Here is a 25,992-nt window from a genome sequence, read left to right as displayed (position 1 = left end):
ATAGGGATTGTCAAGCCAAGTCTACTCCACCAGGCTCGACAGCCAGCCACTTAACAGGCGGCAATAATTAAAACTTGATTATTCACATTTAAAGTAGCTCTTGAGCACAACTTGCAATGGAGGGAATGGAGTTTTCTCAGTTTGCTTACCACTGGCCACTTCAAAAAAAGAGTCAATTGTGCTTTGTTTACGGAGCCCAAGTTGTCACTTTTCACAGCAGGATTAAAGGCCAACTGCCCCAAAAATTTCGACCTCTTGAAAACACTATTTCTGTATGTATCGCCTGCTGAAAAAGAAAGCAAGATGCAAAATACGACAGCTGAAATACGCGTGTGGACGATGCAAGCAATCAGCTAAAATCAACAATTTTGAAACCGAAATCGAGAAGAGCACGGCCATTGAAGTGGTGTTGCAGCCGTCGAATGGCCGGACGGTCAGCAGCTCGGAAGGAAGCCTGCGTGCAAGCTCTGTGCGCGCACGGGGCAGCAAATGGGTGAAGTGTTCACAGCAGAGCTCAACCGGTTCTCCAGCTGCGTGGCTGGCCAGAGGAAGAAGCCCCCGTCGGCTGGAGCGTCACGGGCGCGTCATCGCTGTTCACGTGATCCGCCGGCAGGTGCAGTGGGGTCTGCAGCGGAGCTTTTTTAAACGCTTCTGACTGATTCAGGAGGCATTTTTTGCGGCTACCGCTTGTGTCCCAGCTGATGTGGTGGTACTTACTACACATTAAAAATAAATTTGGTTGAGGTGAAATTTCACTGCAGTTGGCCTTTAATGCTCTGGCACATGTTGCCAAGCCAAACAGCAAGGTGCTACTCCAAACACATACCTTTGAGCAGACACTTGCTGTTTTTAAATTAATGAACAGCATTATTTTAAATCGGGGTCAAGGCTTCATAACCACTATGCGGAAAGTATTTCTGGAGCATATGAAAAAGGATATGGTGATTGCGACTATCACCACAGGAGCAGACAGCTACTCTTATTCTTTATGTCTAACACACAGTAAATAATATACACTGCATAGAATGCGCACATTGTTTATACTTTTTTTAGTCCTTTAGAGCTGCACGTGTAGGCAGCAGCTGAAGTATCAGTCATCACTCAACTGTGCAGAATGGAACGTACTTTTTATTGCTTTCGTTCGTTCACTTGGTTGACCACTAATAAATGCCATTCAATTCTTTACACAACCATTTTATTGTATTTAAACCCTGTACACTTACTAAAAGCAACCAGTGAGCATTCCACACCCCCCCCCTCCTTTTTTTTGTATTATGTATTTCTCTTACGAGGCCGTTAACTTGAGGGAGAGAAAAATATGGCACGAAATAAATAGCAGCAGAACTGAAAAACATGTGTTTGGCATCCCTTTGTCACCACCACTATTTTTAATAAAAGGAGAGGGTTACATTGTTAAAATAGATGTTTCAAAAGGCAATTTGTTTATACTACATATTTTCGCAACTCCGGGGGGAGAAACACTTAAATAAGCACAGTATTTACAAAGCTGCTAACAAACATGGGACAACGGAACACAGAAAATATTTGTTCTTCACAAACAGACATTGGCAAACAAAAATTAAGTGCAGCCACTAAATTGGCCGGCCCCAAACACGGCAGCGATCACAAGCCCCTCTTCTCTATGCGTGCCTGCCAATGTTGACCAGAGTTTGGTGGATCTCCTGGAAGGTGGGCCTTTTGTCCGGGTTGTACTCCCAACAACGAAGCATCAACTGATACACGGTGTCCGGTACTTTCTCAGGTGCTGGTAACCGGTACCCTGCGGTTGAAAACATTGGTAAACATATGCTTGCTTGCTTTTGGCTGTTGGCATGCGCCCAAGCCCCTGTGTACTTGAACCACCCTTTTAAGTCAGCCTACATGTAATAAATGACTAGCCATGAAAACCTTTGTGTGTGGACGTTGACATTTTTTGTTTCTCTTCTGATTTTATCTTGTCTCTCCGCAATATCATTTTTTAACCTGTTTTTTGTTTGTTTGTTTGTTTGTTTGTTTTGTTCTCCAAGAGCCATTCTGATGGAAAATTTTAGTTTAAAGGTTGCTGTAATTTTCGTTTATGCACTTGAGTTTTCCTTTAGATCTGCCCAGGGCAACGTGTGCACTAATCAATATTGACATTGTATGTACCGTGCCACCAGTGGTTGTATAGCTTGGAAAGGTCCCCTATATATACTTCATCACCTATATATACTTCGTGTTTAGGCTCTCTATTTTAGAAGGCACAAAGATAGCGCTAGCTGTTTTTGCACCAGGGAAATCCATTGCAGCAAGGTCAGTGCAGTTGACCTCACCTCCCAAACCCCAAATTACTAGGCAGAAAATGCTACGCATTAAAATTGTAAGAAATACAAAATTTCTCAATGCACACATTACAAAAAGAAAAGCTTGCTCTCATCTGCATACTAGGGACACTGCCATGCTAGTTGCTGTGTAGCCCGTCACTGTTGTATCGACACACAACTGTACGCTGGTGTAATTGGTAACTATTTGTGAGTGGCAATGGTATCGTGCTCAAACTCTATGAGGCAGGCCGTGATGCTCGTGGACTCACCTGTGTCGATCAGTTCTCTCGCTCTACTGTTGGACATGCCACAGTACGGAGAAGCCCCAAGCGAGTAGATTTCCCACGCCAGGATACCATAGCTCCAGACATCACAGACTGAGGTGTATTTACCTGCACAGTGATATCACATCAAAGAACAGTGAGCAGCCACACTAGCAATGCAGCTCGCACACACACTGAAAGAGGTACCACACGTAGCCACTCACGACAACAACCGGAGCAAGAATTGAGAAGTGAAGCCTCCCCTGACATGCATCTAACCACCAAAAAGTATACAAGAAGTACTTTTCGCTTATTGGAAATGAATGGCTGTCAATTCCTACATTTACTTGAAAATTTCATGCAGTTCCTGATCTTTCCATTACTGTAATCACGTGTACCATTCTGCACAATTCACCCTGACCTCAGCGCTGCACAGAATAAAGTAAGGTTTCTCTCTCTCTTTCTCTTAAGTTCAAATCCAATGACAAACTCCCATAGCACCCCCTCACCAATGTGTTTCACAGAGAGAGAGAAAAGGCGAGGTAAAGGGACAAAATTTGCGCACCAAAATTCAGGGCTTCAGGCGCAGTCCACTTGATCGGGATCTGCTTCATGCCGTCTGACACAATGTACTCCTCTTCCTCCCGTGACATGCCAAAGTCCGATATCTTGACGATGTTGTTTTTACCAACGAGGCAGTTTCTTGCGGCCAAGTCCCTGCAAGAGATTGTAGAATGTTGTTTGCTATGGGACTCTCACCAAACAGTTTAGGTAAATGACCAAAGCGTGGCTTCGCCAGACTTTACACAGCACCGCCCCAAAACGAGCTACTCGGGAGTACTCTGATGACCATTGTGAAGTTCAAAAACGAGACAAAAGAAAGGTTTTCTAACTTTACCAGCAATCACCATACTGCTGTCGCAACATCTATCTCCTTTTATCTTATTTCTTGCCTGAATTTTTAATGAAATATATGGAAGTGAGAGCTATGGTCTATCACTACAAATGCAAGAAACTTAGATCAGTTTTTAGTCTTTGTATGGCTGGGTAAAAGAGCAGAAAGTGTTAGGAAAGCAGAGAAGCCGAGTAATGAAGTTATGACCGAGATCCAAGGATAATGGTGCTCAAAATTAATCTGCTGCCTTCAGAAGGTGTCCCGTGGCAAGAGGCTGGTCGCTCCGTGCAGCTTACACGACAAAAAGGTTGATAGCGTACCTGTGAATGCAGTTCTTGCTTTCGAGGTAAGCCATTCCAGCAGCTGCGTCAGTGCACATGCCCAACAGTTCGTTCCCACTCAGCTTGGGGCCTTTGTTTCGGAGAAACGTCAGCAGGGATCCTCCTGGAAAATGTGCCAGCATAGCTCAGGGTTGCACACCACGCAGCAGGGGGTGATACTCCATGCAAAGGGCAAGATGCACAACTTAAATGGGAGCAGAAATTCTTGCAAGAAATATAGATTTTCAGCTCGATTTTTGGCTGGACTGACAAATGCTAAATAGAAATGACAGTTTATAGCTAGAAGAAGACTAAATCCAGCTGGTAAGGATAATGCCCAGCTAGAAACATCTATGTTTTTTTGGAGGACTGACAAATTCCAGTAAGAAATGAGAACTCCAAGCTGGAACAATATCTCCAACTGGAAATGATAGACTGAGATGAAAATAGAGTTTCTAGCTAGAAATGATGGCTCTAGAGATGAATGACTCAAGTTGGATTGGATTGCATTGCTTTCGGCTAGACTGGTTTATTTTCTAGCTGTGAAAGCACTACTCGCAGTGTAAGCTAGAAATGAGGTGCCAAGGGCCACTCTCATCAATTTGGTTTCTTCGCAAAGTGCATTGCATAAATGGTGCGTCTGAAACAATGGTTCCATTTGAGGGCATCTGATTCGTGTAGTCCAGTATTTGGTACCTAGCGTATGCTGGCAAAAATAGAGGTAATGTCGCTGTTGTACTGATGTAATAACTTAGGTAGTCAAAAATTTCTCGGCTGCTGCGTTGAGTTGCAACTGCCAGTGTATGGTTCACTCATAGTGGTTGAGGACTATTTCATTCAAGACGTTATTAATAACTACTGGAGGTTTTTCCACTCAATTTAATATCGCCATACAATTTAATCCAGGTGCCAGCTAATTTAATCCAAGTGCCATCTAATTTATTCCAGGTGCCAGCAAATTTAATCCAAGTGCCAACCAATTTATTCCAGGCACCAACCAAATTAATCCAGCTGTCAGAAGGTTGTCCAGGGGTGTTTTGTGCGAAATTAGGCGCAGCTTTGCAGACTTTATCGCATGGGGTGTGGTGAAAACGTACTGTTTCTTGATCCGTTATGTGCAAAATATCTTACGTGCACAGCTTAACGGACATTTACTAACATGACTATCATGATAGGCTGCTTCTGAACACTGCTTCAAACAGACAGTACAAAAGCCGTGAAGAAAAGTGTGTTCAAAAGTGGGTACCTGGCACCAGCTCCATGACTATCATGATGGGCTGCTTCTGAACACAGATTCCGATGAACTTGACGATGTTTGGGTGGTCGTACTGCTTCAAGATTCTTCCCTCCTGGAGGAATTTCTTCTTGTGCTCGTCTGGAAGGTTGACCCGACATGTCTTCACAGCCACGTCTAGCCTTTGTGGGTGCAGGACAGCCCGGTAGACGTCTCCAAAGTTGCCCTGTTGAAGGACATGAGCAAATAATGTTTTCACATATACTTCAACCCAGAACCATAATAAGTGCATCAATGCTGCAAGTCCAAGCAACCACGGATGTCCGTCGAACGTCCGAAAAACAGCCGAGCATCAACTGCCAAGTTTGGACGGCCACTGAACGTCCATGTGCGGACGTACTGTGGACGTCCAGCAACGGAGGTACAAAGGATATACATTTTCATATATCCGAAAGACACCTGCCCTTAGACGTACAAAGTTACCACGAAGCGTCAAATAATGGCATAAATTGAATATAAAAGCAAAAACAGAAAGGCTACACTGCCTTTTACTTAAAAAGATTTTGTACATCAACACCCTGGCTTGTATATTGCAAGTTTCATCTGTGTTACTAAAATTAAGCCTAATTTTTAAAAGGACGAACAATCAATTTTTGTCGCGTATATGTTCTCCGGCTCATATGAAAGCCAGTGTTTTATATAGCCCGGTAACCACAAGCAATACACCGCCTTTTAGTTAAAAAGATTTTGTACATCAACACCCTGGCTTGTATATTGCAAGTTTCATCTGTGTTACTAAAATTAAGCCTAATTTTTGAAGGAACGGACAACCAATTTTTGTCGCGTATATGTTCTCTGGGTCATATGAAAGCCAGTGTTTTATACAGCCCGGTAACCACAAGCAATTTATAAACCAATTTACGGAAATAATTTTAATTTGGCAGCAAAGTTTCTGAAACCCGAAGGGTGGCAGTTCGTAGTGTAGAAACTTGACACTACAATATGTGTCCCGGTCACGTGACCTGCAAACCTAGCAGCTACTGTAACTGCTGGAACGTTTATTCACTTACTGAAAACATTTTAACACAAGTATTTGTATAAGTTTAAATTGTATATGTATTTTTAAACATTATTTTGAAAATTTTTAAGACACGCCGCCCGCCGCCGCTGGGTTGCTCTCAGTGTGGCTACAGGCAGCATGCCCAGAATCAACAGTAGCATTCAGTAAACAGACCCAGTGAAGGAGCTTTGACGATTCTGCGTGAGTCAGGGGCATTTGTTCTGCCAAAATATTCGACTTCAGTTTCCAAATAAGTCAACAGCAGCCAAAAAGAAAAAAAAAGGAAAGAAAAAAAAAGAAGAAGAAGATGCGCCCTGGGAGAATCGAACTTCCGACCTCCACAACGTGAAGCCAGATTCTCATATTGCCATCCATCACAACAGAAGGAGCCTTCGTGCAAAATAGACTGGTGAATTAAAGAAATACAAAGAAATAAGAAAGCCTGTGAGTCACACTTTTTTTAGCTGGGGACAATTTTTTAAATATCGCTTTTTATTTCGCATACAGACGAAACTATGTTGCCATGCTACTGTATGCTATGGTTGCCAGCAATAATTTTGGGAGGACACATACGGCTCGTAGATCTAAAAATTTCGATTTAAAAAGTTCTAGGGCATTATCAGCAAAACCGTTTCTCGCTACGGTGCTTTAAGTGATGCCCTCTCATTTGGGGCAGAGGATATATACTTGACAAAAATCGGTTGTCTGTCCCTTTAAACTTTTTTGAAGACCTCACTGACTCCACCGATGATCTTTTTGGGGAAGGGTATACAAGAATTGAGAATCGATAACGTGTGAATCAAGTTTACCGTGTTCGTGTATATACTTATCTGCCCGCTAGTCCGTTGGTGTTGAGCAGTGTAGTGTTCGTTGCATGAACATATGCTTCTCGTTAATGCATTTGTGATTTTGTAAATTTTTAGTAAACGTCCGAAATATATCCAATTTCGGACGCCCAAATGGACGTACATGGCAGGTCCATTGGCTCTAAAACAGATGTCCAGTTAACGTCCGCTACAGGCGGTACGGACATATGTTCGACAGCAGATGGATGTCCGGTGGCTGCTTGGGAGCTTTTGCACAAATGCTTGCAGCTTAATTTGCAGTTCTGAGCTTGCCAACCTTTAGGCACATGCAATGCAGCTAAACAAATGCTTTTAAATTGTCACATATGGCATGTTTCCATGCCACATAACTACCCACTACTACTTCACCCAAACCAGCTTCAAACATATATTTATGAGTAAAAGTAACTCATGAAGTGTATTATTTATGTATCGTAAAATACAAGTAGCCACAGATTGGCTTACAAATGACTCATGACCTTGTCGCACAGCAAATAAATTAAAGCACAAAATGTGGAGTACGCATTATATAGCTGCCTCTTGTTAATTTGGCCTTACCACCAAAGCATACTAGAACTGAGTGGGAAATTAAAGTTGAATTGATCAAAAACGACAACACTACCTTCTAAAGTATGGAATATACACGAAAACATTTTCACCTGCATATACTGCTCTTCAAACTTAACTAGCTTGCTTTGTAGCTCACAGGCAATGCCTATGTTATAGTATTTTTTTGCACAAAATGTCAATAGTGAATACTAAAAACCCGGCTTTTTTGGCTGGCACAGTGCCCTGTGCGATGCAACACTACGACCACTTACCCTTCCAATCTTCTCCACAAGCTCGACATCATCGTTGTTCAGCTCCCACCGTTCCCTGAAGATGGGAGTCTGCAGAATGGCTCCCGACTTGCTCGTCACTGGCAGCCCCAAGTGGTGCTGGTAGACGATGAGCTCCTGAACGGTGCCAAAGGCTGGCCCTTCAAACCTGTACTTTCCCTAAGGGCAGAAAAAAAGGTGAAAAGCAAGCGAAATTCTTAAACTTTTACCCGGGTCATAGAGCCTCAAAGCTACGCAACAGCCCGATTTGCCAATACTGCCTCAAACACATAAAAGTGCCCGCTTTACATTTTATTCAAATTGATGAGTACGTGCAAGTAATAGCTTTTTTACATTATGGCTCATACACCATATTTTTTAGATTTTTAGATTCTAGGCAACACTTTTTCTCAAACCCATGCCACCTAACATTTATAAGTAGTATAAAGCCAGATGATTTTAACTTTTTTTTTAGTGAGTAGAAATGGCATAATCTGCTATTAAATAAGTCTGGGTATTTGCACATATTCCTTGCTTTGTGTGATTTAAAAAAAGTTACAATACATTATTGCTATAAACTGAGTCTTGCAGACAGGTCTAAGTATAAATGTTCTTCAGATGATGTTTTAAAACTGTTACAAAAAATATGAAACTGTGATTGCTTTGTTTCAAACCCGCTCCTTGTGCGCTTTATTGACTGGGACAGGTTGCGGCACTTTTTCAGGCATTAAACTGCCTTTTTGCCAGCCTTGCCCATTACATGTGTGATAAATGTACAGTTCACTGTACTCTGTAACTGATTGATTGAATAACATTGGGCCTCAACATGAAGCATTAAGATCTTAACCCTCCTGAGATTCTAGATTTTCTAAACTGGAGGAGGGCACTTAGAAACGAGGGTTTCTTAGAATCGAGCAAACATGGCAGAAGTACAGCCACTCAACTCCAAAAAGCAGCTTAGAGTAGCAACTCTTGCACTTTCTTGTTATTAATTTAAAAATCAGCTCCAATATAAAAGCTGCACACTTCAATTTTACAACCAACACCGTGCGGCAAGATGCAAAGCTAGCAGATGCGTACATAAGAAAATTTCTACGCAGCAAGGGCTTAAGACAATGAAAATTACGGTCTGTCCTGCATCTATGCTTCTTAACAAGGCATACTATGCCAGACACACTGTACTCTGCCAAAGGATTGCTGCTGTACTACAAATTTTCTTGCAAAGGTGAAATCCCAAAAAACAAGCAATTGCATAATTTCTGTTTGTAGAAACAATTTGCCTTAGCAAGTATATCAGAAAGTGAGAAGAGGATCACAACAGAGTGGAATGAATTGGGGCTCACATCACTTGTAGTCTGTACAATGAAGTGCTTGTGGCCCTGCCAGCAGACCGAGAGCACCACTTGCTTCGCCTCATTCCTGATGGTCTCTCGAACAAGATAGTCACCGTTGTTGACCAGCAGCCGAACGACCTCTTCCCTGGGCAGCACTCCGTGGAACCAGTCTTCATCTTGCAGGGATATGTTCGGATTGACGGTCATCTGGTTGCCGTAAAAAGGACAAAAAGCGGCAAGTTCAGAGTCAGTGGATGAGAATTACATCAGCAATTGAAAGGAGAAATGAAGCCATTGCTTTGGGGACAGGAATGCACGGAATGTGTGATTACGCTGTTGGCTCTATTATGCTATTTTTGTCTATTTGAGCACAAACTCATTCTTCTTTATCACAAATATATATATTTTTAAGAGCTTTACGTCGCATGGCACAGACGTTCTTTCTGCTTCTCCACGTAGCGCACTCTATTAGGTTGGCTCTTTGCATTACACTGCCGATATGCGGAAAAGCCAGCCACACGAATTGCGTATACAGGTCTGGCGTTCATGGCTACAAGAGGAGGTTGTTTTGACATGTCAACAGTCAATATCCTTTCCGAACACCTTGTTATCTCAACAATGGGGTGCTCCATTGCTTCCACAAGGCAAATTTATTAACGAGAGCGACCACTTTCGTGTACAGTTCCTCTAGCATTCTTCCTACACACAACACATGCACAGTGTTTAAGGATGCTGCAGCTGTAGAGGCTAACCACACAAAAAAAAAAAAAGAAGAAAAAAAAAGAAGAACAGTTCCCCTCTTTTAAGACGACTAGGTGGAACAGGGAATGTAAAGCTGGGTTTGGAAGCATTACTAGGCTACTCGTACAAATTTTACGTGTACATCAATGTGCACAAAACTGTCTCTTATGAAGAGAAGGTTACGATCTTGCTCGTTTTCTTTTGCCTCTCTGATCTGTGTATTTGGACTACCATGCTTCTAATTGCGAATTAGAAACAATCGTGCTTCATTTCTTGCACATGTTTGCAACGTGTTCACCGGCCATTGCACTCATAAATAAGGTATTGACAAATTGTAATCGAAATTGAATTTGTTGTTCCCTCTGCAATACAATTATCATTGACACTTTAACAACTTTGCTGACCAATCATTTTTGCGGAGATCAATGTCAATCGATGTCCTGCCTGTGGCAGCAACTGAGCCACGGCAGTGTGCGCGGGAAGAGAGAATCGGTGGAGGGCACACTTACACGGCTGTAAGCCTGGTGGGTGCTGTTAGTCTCCTCAGAGATGTTATTGGAGGTGATGCATTCCTCGGAGTCCTTGGATTGCTGGGGGTGGTTGGCCTGGTATAAATACACTGGACACTATGGAAACACACTCGCCCACCAATATGGGTCACATGCCGCAAGACATTCTGCTGTCCGATTAAGCGCGAGATGCAGAAATGACTTTTATAGCTCTCGGGCATTTTCATTGCTTTTATCTCCAAATGTGGATCACTAACAAGTATTGTAAGCTAGTAAAAGTAGGATTCATGGTGTTTTTTTTTTCTTTTTCGAATTCTCGGCATGTGGAGGATAAAAAGACAAGCCGTGATCTTTCCCCTGATAAAACTAAGTCTACATTAAAAATTAGCAGCTTTTAAGCAACGTGCTTTCAGAAAAGAAAACCTACAAGAAACATGCATCTATTTCACAATGCCTGTTCTGTTATCATGCAGTAAAAATGCACATCCATAACACGTCGCCAAAAAGGGAATACATGTATCTGCACCTGTTTTCTCAAAAACGGGCTCTTCAGTTTGTCCACAAAGTGCCTTGCAGCAATTTTGCTGATCGTAGTGAAGTCCATTATTTCTTCATCCTTGCTGCTCTGCAACCAAGAATATTGGAGAATATTGGCATGAAACGTGAATTACTGAAGTGTTCAAATAGTGTGCAGTGTGTTTTCTTTTCTTTTTGCCCATAACCAAAGTTGATAAATATGAATGAAGTGTAGCCACAGATGTTTCACCCAACTTCAGTACCCAGGGATACCCTATACCTGTGACGTGCAAAATAGTATGCTCTCATTGGGAGCCTTTCTACAAACTTTTGAGACATAAGCGACACTTCACTACCAAGTCATCACTTAGGTGCTTGGGAAGGGGGTTCAACGTAATTATTGATTTCGAAAAATTTATACACTTTGATGACGTTCCTAAACAAGCCAAACACTCAACCAGTCCCCGTATGATTTTTCACAACGATACTAAAGCCCTTTGTAGTCAATATCAGATCCCTTTGCACTGCCCCAACATCTGACACAGCAGATTTCAAGAAAATGTCTGCCTGATATAAAATACACTCATGCCTCGTTAATATGGACACCTCCGTTCCTCAGAAAAATCGTCCATTATGCGAGTTGTCCATAGTAACGAATCAAGGCCAAAAAACACAAATATTAAGGAACACATGCTGAAGGAGTCTCACTTTTGAATTCGCATATTTCCTTTTGCAGCTGAGCAGAAAGCTCGGTCCGTTTACGCTTAACACCAGCCATTGCCCCCGCAGAACTGACCAGAGAAGCGTACAGCCTTGCCTTTTATGTGCAGCGAATATTGGCACGAACTATTAACCTCCTCTGATCTTGTCCCGAAGCTCAGGACTTGCTCTTTCGGGTGTGTGCCACGCCGGGCACAATACCCTAGCCTCCTCAGTCCCCGGGTACCCATTTGGGTACCACTGTTTCAAAGGCTGCAGCTCGCCATGGTTTAAAGTTTGCGCATTCAAATTCGTCGTGCTGCAAGGGGCAGACCCGCTTTCACTAAATCCTGACAGATTGCACCATATGTTCAGTCATCTTCGAAGAGATACTAAACAAAAACCTAACATCTGGAATGAAATGCCGCTTCCAATTATGAGGCAGGAAATCAAGAGTCAGATGCCTGAAATGTGATGTTTTTCTATGCTTGCAGAACCGCAACTGCTTCCTTGTGTTTCACACAAATTGAGAGCCACAGTACCCAAATGGGCACCATGAAATTTTGATGCTATTGTTTTTTTTGTAACTTTTTTTATTTGTTTCTATAGGCCCAGACCCAGAGTACCCAAATGGGTACCATCAAACTTTGTTACTCTTATTTAATTTTCTGCATTTATAATTTTTCGGTGTTTGTTTTTATAGGCAAGAAGCCAAATAAAACAGTGTCCCAAAAGATTTTTTCATTTGTGCATTCTTGGGACTGAAGAGGCTAGAGTGTTGTTTGCTGAACATGAACATTCTCGATCTAATTCTATGGCACTGAAAAGAAGAGCGTTCCGAGAAAAAAACAGTGAATTCTTGGCATGCGCTGGTGTTTCTGGGGGTTACCAGTCATTTTCTTGTCTTTTTTGCTTTGTGGACCTGTGTCTATACTACTAACGAGACAAAAATTCCTGTATTTTCCTGTTCGTCCTCAAAATAGACGTCCATAGTCCGGACTGCAGGTTTCTGTATTAACGGTGCGGAATTGCATGGCGAGAGACCAGTCGCCAAAAATTTTGTCCACATTGCGGGGTGCCCATATTAATGGGGTCCATTTAACGAGACATGACTGTACCACAAGTGTTTGTATCAGGCAATGGGCTAGTTTTCACCACAAGTGTTCACAGAATTCACCCACATCCCATCTCACAGGAGCCTGTGCTACCTACAATCAAATGGTTAGGCAGTGAGGACCATTAAGGACCTTCGCATCAAATCCAAGGGCCTACACATGGAGCTTCTAGTAAACCGCGGCATGCTGTGCCACAGCATTTAGTGGGCTGACATCTCCAGACAGTGCCAAAAATGCCAGACACCCTGCAGCAAGAGTGGCCACCCCAGAAGGTTTTCAAAGAAAAGGATAAAGCTGTTCAAAATCAACAAAACCGAGATTTAACCATCTTCTCCCTGCCCAGCAACTTTCTCTCTGAATGGGGGGGATGTCAGGATAAAGGATGCATCGTGTGCAGTGGCCCGACTCAGCCCAGCAAGATAGCTGCACCCAAAAGGCATTATTCAGCCCAATTCGGTGCGATTTAAATTTAACTGATTCGAGAATTCACAATGAACTCACTCAAGGCACAGACAACTTGTCACTGGCATTTGTGAAATGATGCTTATAAATGGAAGATGTATGCACATTGGTGAAGAAGCTTACCTGTTCGCCATTCACGGTGACGTCTAGGTCCAGGGCCCTGGGCACTTCATTGCCCATCACGGACAGGGCCTGCACAAGCAGCTGCAGCTGGCTGTTGAGACGCTCTTCCTGGCACTTTGCTTCATCACGCTCCCGCCGAATTATGTCCACAGCTCGCTTCTTCACCATGGCCCTGCAGCCACAAGACAGTGTGCAAGCACCCCACGTTCCTTAATGAGTGCACCCTTATCGACCAGGAAGCATTGTGGCCAAGAAAGATGACCACTTATTTCAACTGTGGGAATTTTCATAGGAAATTGATGAAACCTTTTTCCAAAGTGATGCCGTCTTACAGTGTCACTGTCTTAATTATGGACACCTTAAAACAGCTGGTGATAACATTACATGAGCTAGGATTATTGGGAGTACAACAGAAAAAGCTGCTCAGACTTTTAGGATTAACAAAAAAACAAAAATGATAGATATGCCCAACCACGTAATGTGCCCTGTTAGAAAACAATAGAAGAAATGAGGACTACATCATGGTTACATCACATTTACTCTTATGTCACATTTACCTTGTGGGTGCACAGCTGTATGGTACAATTCCACACACTTTGCAAGCCTCAGAATCCTGTATTCCCTTGCACTGTCTTGTGCCCTCGTCCCCATTCAGGTCCCCACCAAAATAATCCTGTCGTGTCTACCCTGCGAAAAACAGCCCATTTATTTTTAACTATTGGCACTGTGACCACCTGTGCAAAATTGTAGCGATCAGCAGAAGTCATGGGATGCGCAGCCATAGGGCGCTGTTATGGCATGGTAGCGGCGCCTCTTCAGGTGTTGCCCAAACCCCACACTGTGCTCGCAGTAGATTGAAATGCTCAGGCACTTACGCAGATCCGAGGTCAGGGGTCGTCTTTATCTCGGAGACATCCACCTGGAACTGTGCCAGCTGGGTCTCCTTCTCCAGGATCACAGCCTGGATGTGGGCCACCCTTGCCTGCAGCTCGGTGATCCTGCAAGGTCAGTCAAGGCAGGGCAGGAACGTATTGAGAGTTGCAGGGTGCACAAGGAAAGATTAAATTGACGGCCACTTGCTATACACGGTCTCTCAGACTAAAACCTTAACTGCTCTAAATGCTCAAACAGAAACACAGTTGCACCGCACCTACCCCGATGAATACTCATTCAGAATGGTGTTTTCAGTCACCACTTCCTGATTCCAGAAGACTAGCCAAATATTACCTATAACTAGCAGACAGCTGGAAGCATAGAGATAAACACAAAAAATTAAAGCTGTTCCACTCAATGTGAAAGCTGTCGGAAGTGCGGAGCAGTGATTCGCCATAATAGGCTGTAGTGCCATTATCAACTCACTGCTACCACCCAATGCAATTAAAATTTCCCGCCTTCGCAGTTCTCGAGCCCCTCCCCCCCCTTCTGCCTGAAACTGCGCCAGCGGGAGTTCTGTTCTTTTTGTGCTTGCTTTTCCTCCCGCACATGCCGGCATTGCACTGCCACTTTTTTTTTTCACTTACTATCGTCAAAACCTACCCAACGAGCGTTCCTAACTAAATGAATGCGTGCGCTGCCGGTTAATTACGTACACTTTGCCTCAAATGTACCTACAGCTTTCTTTGTATGCCAAGCGCCAGTGGTTCACGAGTTTCAAACGCTCATGACTATATAAACCACTTGGCTTTCGAAGTCTCTGGGTTACGCCGCGACGACAGTGGCTACACCGGAATGCCGGCTCTACTTGGGTCCAGCGAGCAAGCTATGATGACTAGGCATGGTCCTAAAGTGCTCTGCACTTAAAACAATATTCTGGCTAACACACGTAATGACTCAGGTAAAGATTTCTCACATTTAGTGACCTGTGACATGTAGCGACATGGCTGGAACAAGATTTTTATTTGGGGTAGTTTAAGTACAGCCCACACCCTTTCCCACACTGCTTGTGCATACCGCTATGTACAGTTTATGTTTTGAGTGGTCCCTACCTTTCTCTCACGGTGTCAATTGTAAACTCATCCACAGCTATTTGCTCTGGCTTCAGCTTTCCAACATAGTTGTTCAGCAGGGATTCGTCATAATGGAAGTCGATCGGCGGAATCGGTTTAGACCTGAAAATTTAAAAAGTTGTAGTACGTGAAAAAGATTCTGCAACCATCATTCCACAAACGAAAAGCACAGAACATTAAAGGGGCCATGAAGACAAAACACAAGTTTGGTTCATTCGAAAGATTGCTTCGTTAGAATCATACTGGCACCACTTTTAATGCAAACTTCACTTAAATAAGCTGTATAATTAGGAAAAAAGGGAATGGCCATGCGACCCACTCGCTCATTTCATGCAACAGAACTTGTAATGTCATACCAGCCAGCTCTGCGATTGGCAGAGGCTGGCAAAAGCAAACGTAAGTTAGGCAGTGCTTATAGTCTTGCACCACGAGCTATTTTCGCTTAAATGTAATGCATATATTCATTTTAAACAAGTAAGAATGGTGGGGTAAACACAGAAGTTACGAAAGTACACGTAAAGATAGAAGTACCAGAGCGCACTGTTGTTGGTACTGCACACACTAGGCTTGTTCTAGCTGCACAGCAGTATGGCACTTTTCGGTTGTCTGACACGACGCCAGCCGATTGACGTAAGCGACATCGTCTTAAGCGACCCTGTAAGTCGAGTACACCCCATGTTTCACAAAACGAGTACTTCCTAACGTAGCAAAAACAAGCTAGGTGCAAATACGGTCAAAACAAAACAATGACGGGCAAAGGCCAGTTACACTATGGTGGCGCCATCTGGGAGGATTGACGGTAAACAAGGCTTTGTAGTCCTTTGAAAGCCTAGTGCCGCATTCGGGTTTACTTGAAGACCTGTTTTTGTGACATCATCGCAAACGACCTCAAGAAACACACCATTTGGCGGGAGATTCAAAATTTTAACATAAATTGATTAATTCTTAGTGACTAAAGCATCGTTTGCTGCCGGACAAGCGCTGGGGGCACCATAAAACACCACATTTTACTAATAAAACAAACTTGTACTTTGTCCGCATGGCCCTTTACAAGCAATAAGATGTCTAGCAGTGCAATAATGGGCGACAATCCCATGGCAAGAAATTTAAGAAGAAAAAGAAGACCTACTTGTATCTTTCTACAAAGTCCTGGTACTCCTTTTCACTGTTGATGTTCTCTATGCTTTCCAGAAGGCTGTTGTGGAGCACTTGGAATGCATCGGAGCAAAAATTTGTACGATGTGAATAATCCTTCATGACTCCTTGCCTGAAAATGAATAACAAATGAATAACATGAGCCCATCCGTCTGTGGTAACACAAGAAGCAAATAAATCAGAATGAATCCGCACCAGCTTACCAATGTCCCTGCAGAAGCAGTGGGTAAAGAACAGTTTGAATGCCTTATTAATCACCACATCACATATAGTCAGTCATATAGTCAGTAAGGTATTTTGAATAAATAAATAAATAAATATTGAAAGATGAAATGAAACTTCATAGCATGAAACATTTTTAGGCCTAGCATTTTATGGTGGTGGCAGTGTCTGAAGCTTTGCTTGCTGTATAGCTAACAGCTTGCAAGGGAATGCTGCCACCCCAGATCCCAAATGAAAAACAAACAACTCAAGACATGTCGTTTGCATCTGGTCAACGGTCATCCTACGCTTTAGTCCCAGCTGACTCTCCCCACATTCATGAACCCAGCAGTGCTTTTAGATGAATTCAATGAACTCATTACATTCAATGTCATTACATCACAATTACAGATAGCAAACGTATGGTTGTTTCCAAGATTCAATACCATGGGGCCAGAAAGCCATACTAGTGCATACTAGATAATTATCAGTGGTAGTAAAACATGCGTCGAGAAAAAAAATTGTTTCAGCTTTTCTCTTTTTATAGATGCACCCCCTGATGCTTTCAACGGATGCCATAGTTCCTTGCAGCCTTCACACATGAAGAGTTCTTATTGGATAGAAAGGAAGGGTTACAAGGTCAACACTGGACATGCACATATGAAAGACTTGAGTGGTCTAGCATACCAGCAATCGACTGCTTCCTGCTGCACGGTCTGTTGGTATTCCAGTAGGCCTGGCAGAAGCGTGGTCCTCAAGTGGTGCTCGTAGTTCATCGCCTCATTCAAGAGCAGGATGTAATCGTTGTGAGCTTGGTGAAGCTTGCGGGTGGCCTTGACGTAACGCTCTTTCGCCTCTTCCACTTTCTTGTTTCCTCGGCCTGGAATAGAGGTTCACCACACATACAAGTTTGTAAACATTCGCCAAAGGTCAAATTGGCAACACTATAGTAACTATGTACACTGACCATTTGGCGTACCTTTCATAAACTGGTCCTCGTACTTCTCCTTGGCGGCGGCAGCATTCTCAATGCACTTCTCGTACTCCGAAGTGCTCTTGAGCACGGCATCCCTGAGCTTTGATGGAAGGAAGAAAAAAGAAAAAAAAAGGTAAGGAAAATTGTACCGAGTGTACCAAATTGTACCAGCTATCAAGTGTAATCCCCCTTGATAGCTACCTTCGCTAGCCATCGATAGGCAAAGCTTATATGGTTCCATGTAGTGGAGTTGTGCAACATGCTTGGTATGGGCTAAAATGACATAACCAGTCTTTTATTCACTGTCTTGAGTCGTATAATGGTTATAATTTTCGTAACTGCAGCAACAGGAAAACAGTGGCTATATTTTGGCAACGTGCAATGAAATGTAACAACTCCCCGATCTATTTCTACTCGGAGATAGAACGACCTGTTTTGAAGATTGTTTTGAAGATTGCAAATCCTCGCAATATATTACAAAACCTGCACTCAGTTTCTGAGCTCTTGACTCATTTATTGTGTTAATAAAAATTTCATATTCAAAGAGACTTTAAACTAGCTTATTATTTGATTCGATAAAAAAAACACTCATGTAGATACACCTTTCTGCATAGAAAGTCCAGAAGCACTGCCTATGCTTCAGCGTTATTTTACAAAGGTAAACTCATCACTATAGTTTGTTCCCTGGCAGCAAAAATGTGGTTGCCATAAATGGATCTACCGCTGGTATAGGGGTCCATGCTTTAGGCATGTGTCACGGTCAGTGTTTTTTCCAGATACATTTCACAAGTGTTTGAAGTATGACTGCTCTGTCACGGTATTCACGGTACGACTTTGAAGTATGACTGCTCTGTCACGGTATTCGCCTCATATATGGCACTAACTGTGCACGTGCCACATTAAAACCAATGATAATCACCTTCTACTCTGTCACCCCTCAGTTCTGTTTAGATGGATAAGTCACGTCTCACTTTCCCCCTCTCCACAGCTCACCTGTGTGTGTGCCTGACATGATTACAGCTCCCATATGTGACAAATAAGCGACATGCACCCCAATCAATGCATCATTTCCAAAGATAATTACCCTTGTTAGCTCTCCGTGGATTCGTTGGTGTTCCTCCAGGTACACTTTCCTCAGAGCTCTCTTCTCCAGAATGAGACAGCTCAGCTTATCGAGCGTGTGGGTGGCGACCATATCTGCATTCTGTTTAACAAGCCTGCCAACAGTTTCTGTTGTGTCAATGATGGTGTTCCATGCCTGCAAAAAGCAAAAACAGGGAACATTCTTTTTTGCTTGAAAAGTTCATCGGTTGTACAACTAGGAAGTTTTCTACAGCACAGTACCTATCTCACTTCCAGATGACTCCACATAACTTTGCTGAGACACGTGTGGGATCAACTATCTTACTACACTGCAGCTGCCAAAAGTTGTTTGTGAAACCGATGCCGCAAGTGTAGAAATTTTACAGTTTAATGAAATTCAGAAAGACTGTTATGTAAAGTAAGTGTGGAAACTTTACTGCAGTGTTTTGATAAAAACAGCAGGTCCTCATGAATTCAAAGGCTACAAGACTGCAAAGACGATCTAATGAGGTATTTTCAATGATCCCAAGACGGTAATGAACATGGTTAATGGCAAGACCATAAAAGCTTTATAAACTATGCTACATTTTGAATCAGCCAATGATAAATAATCTTACCATTACTACTGTACACATCCAAGTGTGCCACATACACTATTTACCTTTTCAAATAAAAACAAAATGTTTAAATTTCAGGGGCACTTCAAAAAGACTACACGAAAAGGCTGCACTGATAATAAAATATGAACCAGGACACAGGAGGCATTTAGTGTAAAAAATGACAGGAAATAAAGCACTGTCAGTTGGGCTAACAATTGACAACCATAACAAAAATTTCTCTAAATGCAAGGTCAGCAACAATTTCCTCTGAAGGTTTGTCTTGTATGAAACCCGTCAAATTGAACTGGTAGTTACTAAAAATATTATTTGCACACTTTACACTCATTCATTTGAGCTTGGCAGACCATTAAAATTTGTTACATTATTGGGAAATTGGATAACGTAACTCCAGTGAAAATACTGCTACGAGACCTGTAAATTTTACTGTGTTATAACAACATTGAGTCAAATAAGTCAAATTAACCAGAGTTTACACTTTCTTAAACATATCTTTAGTAGGACACATCTTCAACCTTTTTTCCATTTATAAAAGAAATTTCAAACAAAAATTAACTTGCATTTTTGTATCTGCATTTATGGCTGTATCAGCATCATAGCACGTACATCCTTTACGTATCATTACCAGCATCGCAAATGAATTATGCCACACAATTCAACAGCAGAGGTGTACAGGTTCAGTGCAATTGAAACAACAAGACGCACCTTTGCCACCAGGCTGCCCGACAGTTCATCCCCAGTGTCCACCTTGGCTGCCTGCACACACAGGGCGCTCAGGGCCAGGGAGTATTCGCGGTCGCACTTGACGCGGTGCACAATGCAGCGGCGCATGTTCTCCAGAAGCCTGAGCTCGGCATCTTGCACCGAGAGCAGCGCGTCATGCGAGCTCCAGCCCTGCAGCTCGCTCGCGAACCCCATGGGTCTCTGCAGAAAGGTTGCAATCGCGCCACTGGAAACATCATCCGAAGCACCACAGCAGGGATACAGGACATCTCTGTAAGGAACTTGGAAAGCATTCCCCACGTAAGACATAAGCGGTGGGGAATTCTGCTGAAATACAACTGGTTCTGGCTGAATATGACGTTTATCACTGGAGCCAGGGGCGTAGCCAGGGGGGGAGGGTTCAGAGTCAAATCACTCCCCGACACTTTCTGAGCGGTGAATTCCCACTCTGTAGCCTCCCCATTTTGGGCTTTTTTTCGTCCACACTACTCACACTCCACATTGGTATGTTCATGTGTAAAAACAAAACAATAAAATTATATAAAAAAATAAAAATGAAATGATCACGCAGGCTACCAATCCTTTTAGGTTTTCTTTTTTGCGGCAGCGTATAACATCCCCCAAAAAATATCTCCGGGTGTGCCAGTGACTGGAGCAATACGGAGGTCTCTGCAGAAGAGGGAGTTTATCCGAATAGCCGGTGAAAGAGTAACACACCACTTAGTGGAAAAGTGCTCCGTCCCAAGGCTTTGTACATGAACAGGACAAACAGAATGGTTTTAAAATAGGGGAAAAGAAGTAAATGCACGACTAGTTTGTTAGATTTATGAGCAATAATGCTCTCCCTATGGCGAATTCCCTGGCTAATTTGTACTGGTAAAAAAAAAATTGACGTGAAGCAAGTGAATTCGAATTGACAACTAACTAATAAGCAATTGATTCTCGCCATATATGAAGCTGCTCACCAGAACAATACAGTGCTCTGTAATAGAGCGAACTGATCGGAAGTGACTGGTTAAACACAGAGGCTTGCCTGCCATCAACCAGGGAAATGAATTTCACCACAGAAGCTGATCAGTAGAATGAAATTTGTTTTCTGCAATATGCACACACACAAAAACGACAGATATTAAGCCACCAAGTATGGCAGGAAGCGAATGTAGCCACAGGAAAGCGGCAACAACCTTTGAGGAAAGTTTCTCACCTCTGTGTGCACTGCATAAAAACATAGGTGCCTGATGGAATTTTCCCAGAAGAGAAAATTGCACCAGTGAGGGGGTTAAGGGACGAAAGCAGTGTGTTTTGGGACATTAAAAATAAAGAACAAACAAATGATTCGTGCTATTTCAAGGCACGCTTAATACAATGTGGACATTCACTGTGCTTATGCTGAAAATGAGAAGAGCCTCTGATTCAAGTCCAAGAGGAACAAGACCATGCATACAGTGTAGTGATATTTTGTTCCAATGTACCATTTGGCACAGCATATATTTAGTTGTGTTTATTCATCACATTAATGAGGTCACTGAGATGTTTAAATGGTGTGTCATGACCTACTTGAGACAAAAAAAAATAGTACTAAGTTATTAGCAGGGCAGAATAGTCAGAATTATTAGCAGGGCAGAATAGTCAGAAGTATACGTAAACTTGCATAAAACACATATGTTGCTTTTGTGTATTATATATGGCATCCCGTAGTTTCCACACTACCACATTTTAAGCAACATACGAAACATTCTTATATCGTGGCTCGAATCACTATGACAATGTTAAAAAGGAATAATTTTTGCGCGACTTTGTCGTGCGCACACCTAGGTCAATGACTGTAATGGCTAACTACCCTCAGCGAAATTTCGAGTGAAAAGGTTACACTTTTCGAACGTGTTTTGGCATGCACACACCCAAGTCAACAACCTTATCTGTTATACCTACCCTCAGAAAGATTTCCGCTAAAAAGTTTATCATTCGCAACGCGCCATTTTGCAAGCTAGCAAAGCTAACCTCGCCCCTTTCCTTATCTCCCGTTGCTTCCCAGGTCAGCTGCCTACAACAGGCCCGAGGGCCGGCGTAGTTTGAAGCATAAGGGTGTATCTATCAAAACGGCCTTGGTTGTGCTGGCTAGCGCGCTGCCCCGATCACTGCTACGGCTCATGGACGCAGGAAATGGGGCACACCGTTTATCCCAGCTTTTGATCTCGCCCGGTGGTCGCCTTCGGCGGCGCAGAGCATAGCGGCGTTGCGTCGGCAGAACGGCATAATGAGAGGTGTGGGGATGCAGTTGCTAGTGCACGCGTGTACTGCGGGGAAATATGCGGCGCGCGCGCGCGCGGCCGATCATTTACATATAACACACTGCCGCGTTTCGCTGAGCGGAAATTGTTATGTGACTGCGGCATTCGGGACTCAATAGCCCTAAGAAGACGCGACACGTTTCGAACATTTAAACTTGGCGCTTTTTGCGGCGATGTTTCCGCAACTTGAACGGCTGTACATAAAACGGCTTGAAGTTAATATCACATGCTAAACTCTACAAAAAGAGAACGTTTAGTTTTTTGTGACGTTTGTTTCGGTTCAAGCACGCGCACGTACCGTTCTAGCCTTGATCGATTTGTGTACACTCAAAAGCGCTGCGCCCGTAACACCGAAAGTACTTATTTCGTATGGAATAAGTCTCAAAGTATGCCTACATTAATACCGCAAAAAACACAATCAAGCTACCCATAAACTTGTATATATATATAAGCTACAGGTACAAAACTTTACACACTGAATTAAGCAAATTAACCATTTATTTTGTCCAGAACTGCCATAATCAAATTGTCAGTCCGTTCTCCGCATGCGAAACATTTGATCACTTCACGCAGCATCTATGAATGTGTACGCCTACACGAAAGAACAACAATTACCACTTTTAATTAAATGACCGGAAATTCGCGTGGGAATTCGTCCATAGCAGCACGCTTATTTTAAGCTCCCGGCCAGAGCCGAAGATTGTGGACACGTCTGCCTGAGTTCCGCATCAGAAATACATGCCTAATTTTAGAAGCTGGCCTCCGGCGCCGAGTCAGCTAGCCCACGCGTTTTCTCCCGGTCCGAAGTCCACCACTTCATGCGACGTACTACGAGCTCCACCCGTTTTTGCCGATGGCCTCATCCGCTCCGGAGGATCGTCAACTACGATCCCACTACGCTTACCTTGAGCGTCACGTTTAATACGTACCTGTATTCGAAGGTTTTTGTTCCCAAGGCAGCGGCGCTCCACTAACTTTGAACTTCAGGGACGTATCCGAAAGAGACCGGCGTGACTCACGTAGGCGCTCATTTCAGCCACGGCTTATCCAGAGCACAGACAAGCAGAACAGGTGCAGTAACACAGGGTGTGTTGTGTTTCCAGGAGTGACCAGCGCTGGCACACGGGAGAGTAATGCAGAGGACGCGAGGAACAACAAAGACACAACCGACCCGCCGCACCGCTCGCGCAGCTCTCTCAAGCAAAAGCGAGTCGGCGGTGTCGGCGGAGACGAAAAAGCACTCGCAGTGGAGAGAGCGATCGGGGAAAGAAAGCGGAGCGGTTGGTTCAGAGACCTTCCGCTAGGGAAACGCGTGCACAGCGGGAAGGCCGAAGCTACGGCTGTTAGAACGGCGTCGCCCGCGTGGTCGCAATGCCTAAAATTCAAGTTGTTTTAAACTTACAATTCTGTGATGTTACGCGTCAAACATACACGCAGGCTACGGGGCGAACAGTGGTGGAGGTCTGCAGATTTATTTAGACAACTTTCGAAACTTTGAAATGTACCTAAATTGCCTAAACCTTGTACAGAGACAATACGTATGCCTTGCAGCAAAACCAACTTCCGGGCGAATGCCCTGTAGCTGTCTCAATCTACCTTGGAAAGCAGCAAAGTACAATTTGCTGCTGAGTTGACTATTATTACACCGAGTTTCGATTACTTGTCATAATTATTTAGTTCACCGTGGAGTTGTAAACAACAAGGAATTCCCGTCTGCAGTCATTACACGGGCTATCCTACAAAACGGCTGTAACGATCCTTTCGAAAACAAATTATATTCTGTTAGGCTGCTCATACGACTAATATAACCATTAAAATTTTTATCTCACCAGGTAGCATTGATAACTATAGTAAAAGCATCGAACCACCTATAGTCGCATATTCCTAGGATATATAGGTATGTAGGATGTGCTAGTTGATGAAGCTGTAGCCCTTTCAAATTTCATCGAGCTAATTAAGGAGAATGCTAAGTCCAACATCAGAAACGATGGTGTTTTGTTTCTTGCACTCGTTCGGACTGCCCCCTTATCAACACGCTCGTAAAAAAAAAAAAAAAAAAGGTATTGTCGAGTCCCAATTCAAAGCGCATTTGTCATTTGTTTTGTAATGCCATTTTCATAGGTATTTTAAAAGCGTCGCTGTCCAGTCATGTGCGTAGGGTTGAGGCGATCATTTCTTTTGTTGTTATATTATTCATTTCATCGTTTGCTTGTTTGAAAATTTCGAAAGACAGCGCCGCGAGCTTTCTTTTTTGAATAGTTTCACTTCAAATTCAAATTGCGGTGTTACGGGTAGGTGCTGCAAAGGGCTATAAATGCGCGCGTAGTGTAGGGCTGCGGATTATTCTTACAACCTTGCGAGCTTGAATTGCACCAAAATCTCACACGGAATTAGTGTTGTGGTTTTTTGTTGTCTCCACCAAAAATGTAACCGCCACAGCCGGGAATACGAACCCATTATTTAGTAGTCCGGCGCAAAAGTTGGCGGTTGTCGCATCGTTTATTGGCATTTTATTTATTTCGTTGTTTGTTCATTTTATATTCCTTAAGGGGAGTGCAGTACGTGAGTTTTTTTTAAATATCGTTTCAACTGCGAATGCTGCAAAAATGCTGTACTCGCATATCTCAAACACACAAAAAAATTACGAGGGTGGAATACGGGCTGATGGAAAGTTCCACTATCTGATATTTTTTTTCTTTTTCATTACGCGGCGGATATTTATTTCATTAGGTTATCAGGAACAAGTGCGTATACGTTTCGCTGGTCATCTCAATGCAACCCAAAGAAATACTAGGATCCAGAGCCACCCCAAATTATAGAACTTCCACGCTCACTGACCTCACACGAGTTTTTTTTTTTTTTTAATATTGAGGCACGTTGGGAAAACCCTATCCTCCCGCAGAGACTACAGCATTGCCTATTGGTCATTGCCGTCTTCGTCGACGCGGGTGATTGATCGTATCAATTGTGGTCGCCGTGTTCCCCCAACGTAGTGAACCATACCTGCCAGTTTTCCAAATTGTCCGGGAGACTCCCGAATTTTGATAGTTTTGTGCGATTGTACGACCGAAACGCAAATCTCCCGAACACGCACCCGTGTTCGCCCAAACCTTTCTCCCAGTCTATTCACATTGCGCTTGAGCTGCCTCAAAATCCAATCCAATCCTGCACCAATTGACATCGTTTTCAGTGAAGAGAACTGGTCAGTACCACGGAAATGCTGAATGCGAGAGGCAGTTCAGCACAGTAAAGAAAAATTGCCCCCAGTTCCGAGCATCCATGTCTGAAACAACCCTCAGTCACATTCTTGTGTCGAAGTGTCGCGGGAGCGAACATTGTTGTTACGCTCGACAGTATTCCCAGAACTTCCTGAAAAGGGCGGCGTTAGCCACATCTATGATTTAGCACCTGACCAGTGGTGTAGCTTGTTAGCAGTTTGGACGAAACACTTCAGTCCCTGCTCTGTTGTAACTAAATTAAAATTGCATGTAAATTATTCCATTCTCTTACTAATTTTTTTCTCCCTGAAGCCCCCCCTCTTCCTCCCCCCGATCCGATATCCCTAATGTCCTCCCGGTGAATTTGGCAGGTATGGGGATAGGAAGCAGCGGTACATGACGGTTAGAGAAGCAAATTTGAAAGTTGTGAGACAGCTAACATAGCAGAGAAGGTTTAAGTGAGACTTCAAGAGAAAGCTTGACCG

The 25,992-nt window shown here is 43.2% G+C and overlaps 1 protein-coding gene across 2 annotated transcripts; it reads right to left on the bottom strand.

The window, feature by feature from the left end:
- Nucleotides 1-1,108: 1,108 nt before the first annotated feature.
- On the bottom strand, nt 1,109-23,516 carry Fer (tyrosine-protein kinase Fer). 2 transcript variants are annotated; one of them, XM_077706624.1, is made up of 18 exons: nt 23,219-23,516; nt 19,981-20,199; nt 18,660-18,833; nt 17,579-17,675; nt 17,287-17,479; nt 16,373-16,510; nt 15,223-15,345; nt 14,113-14,235; nt 13,238-13,409; nt 10,849-10,947; nt 10,323-10,418; nt 9,082-9,279; nt 7,742-7,918; nt 5,028-5,241; nt 3,782-3,905; nt 3,132-3,283; nt 2,573-2,695; nt 1,109-1,780 (listed from the first exon to the last, which is right to left on the bottom strand). In XM_077706624.1, exons 2-18 carry the CDS (start codon nt 20,191-20,193, stop codon nt 1,641-1,643), a joined length of 2,556 nt encoding a protein of 851 aa, XP_077562750.1. In that variant the 5' UTR covers nt 20,194-20,199; nt 23,219-23,516; the 3' UTR covers nt 1,109-1,640. The 2 variants fall into 2 exon arrangements, with proteins under 2 accessions (XP_077562750.1, XP_077562751.1); XM_077706625.1 differs by having other exon boundaries at nt 10,323-10,403.
- Between the last annotated feature and the right edge of the window lie 2,476 nt (nt 23,517-25,992).

This window comes from Haemaphysalis longicornis, unplaced genomic scaffold, assembly GCF_048455015.1.
Source record: "Haemaphysalis longicornis isolate Haplotype H1 unplaced genomic scaffold, Haemaphysalis longicornis Haplotype H1 scaffold_4, whole genome shotgun sequence".
In the NCBI taxonomy this organism is placed as follows: domain Eukaryota; kingdom Metazoa; phylum Arthropoda; class Arachnida; order Ixodida; family Ixodidae; genus Haemaphysalis; species Haemaphysalis longicornis.
This window is presented reverse-complemented; position numbering and strand designations above follow the sequence as displayed.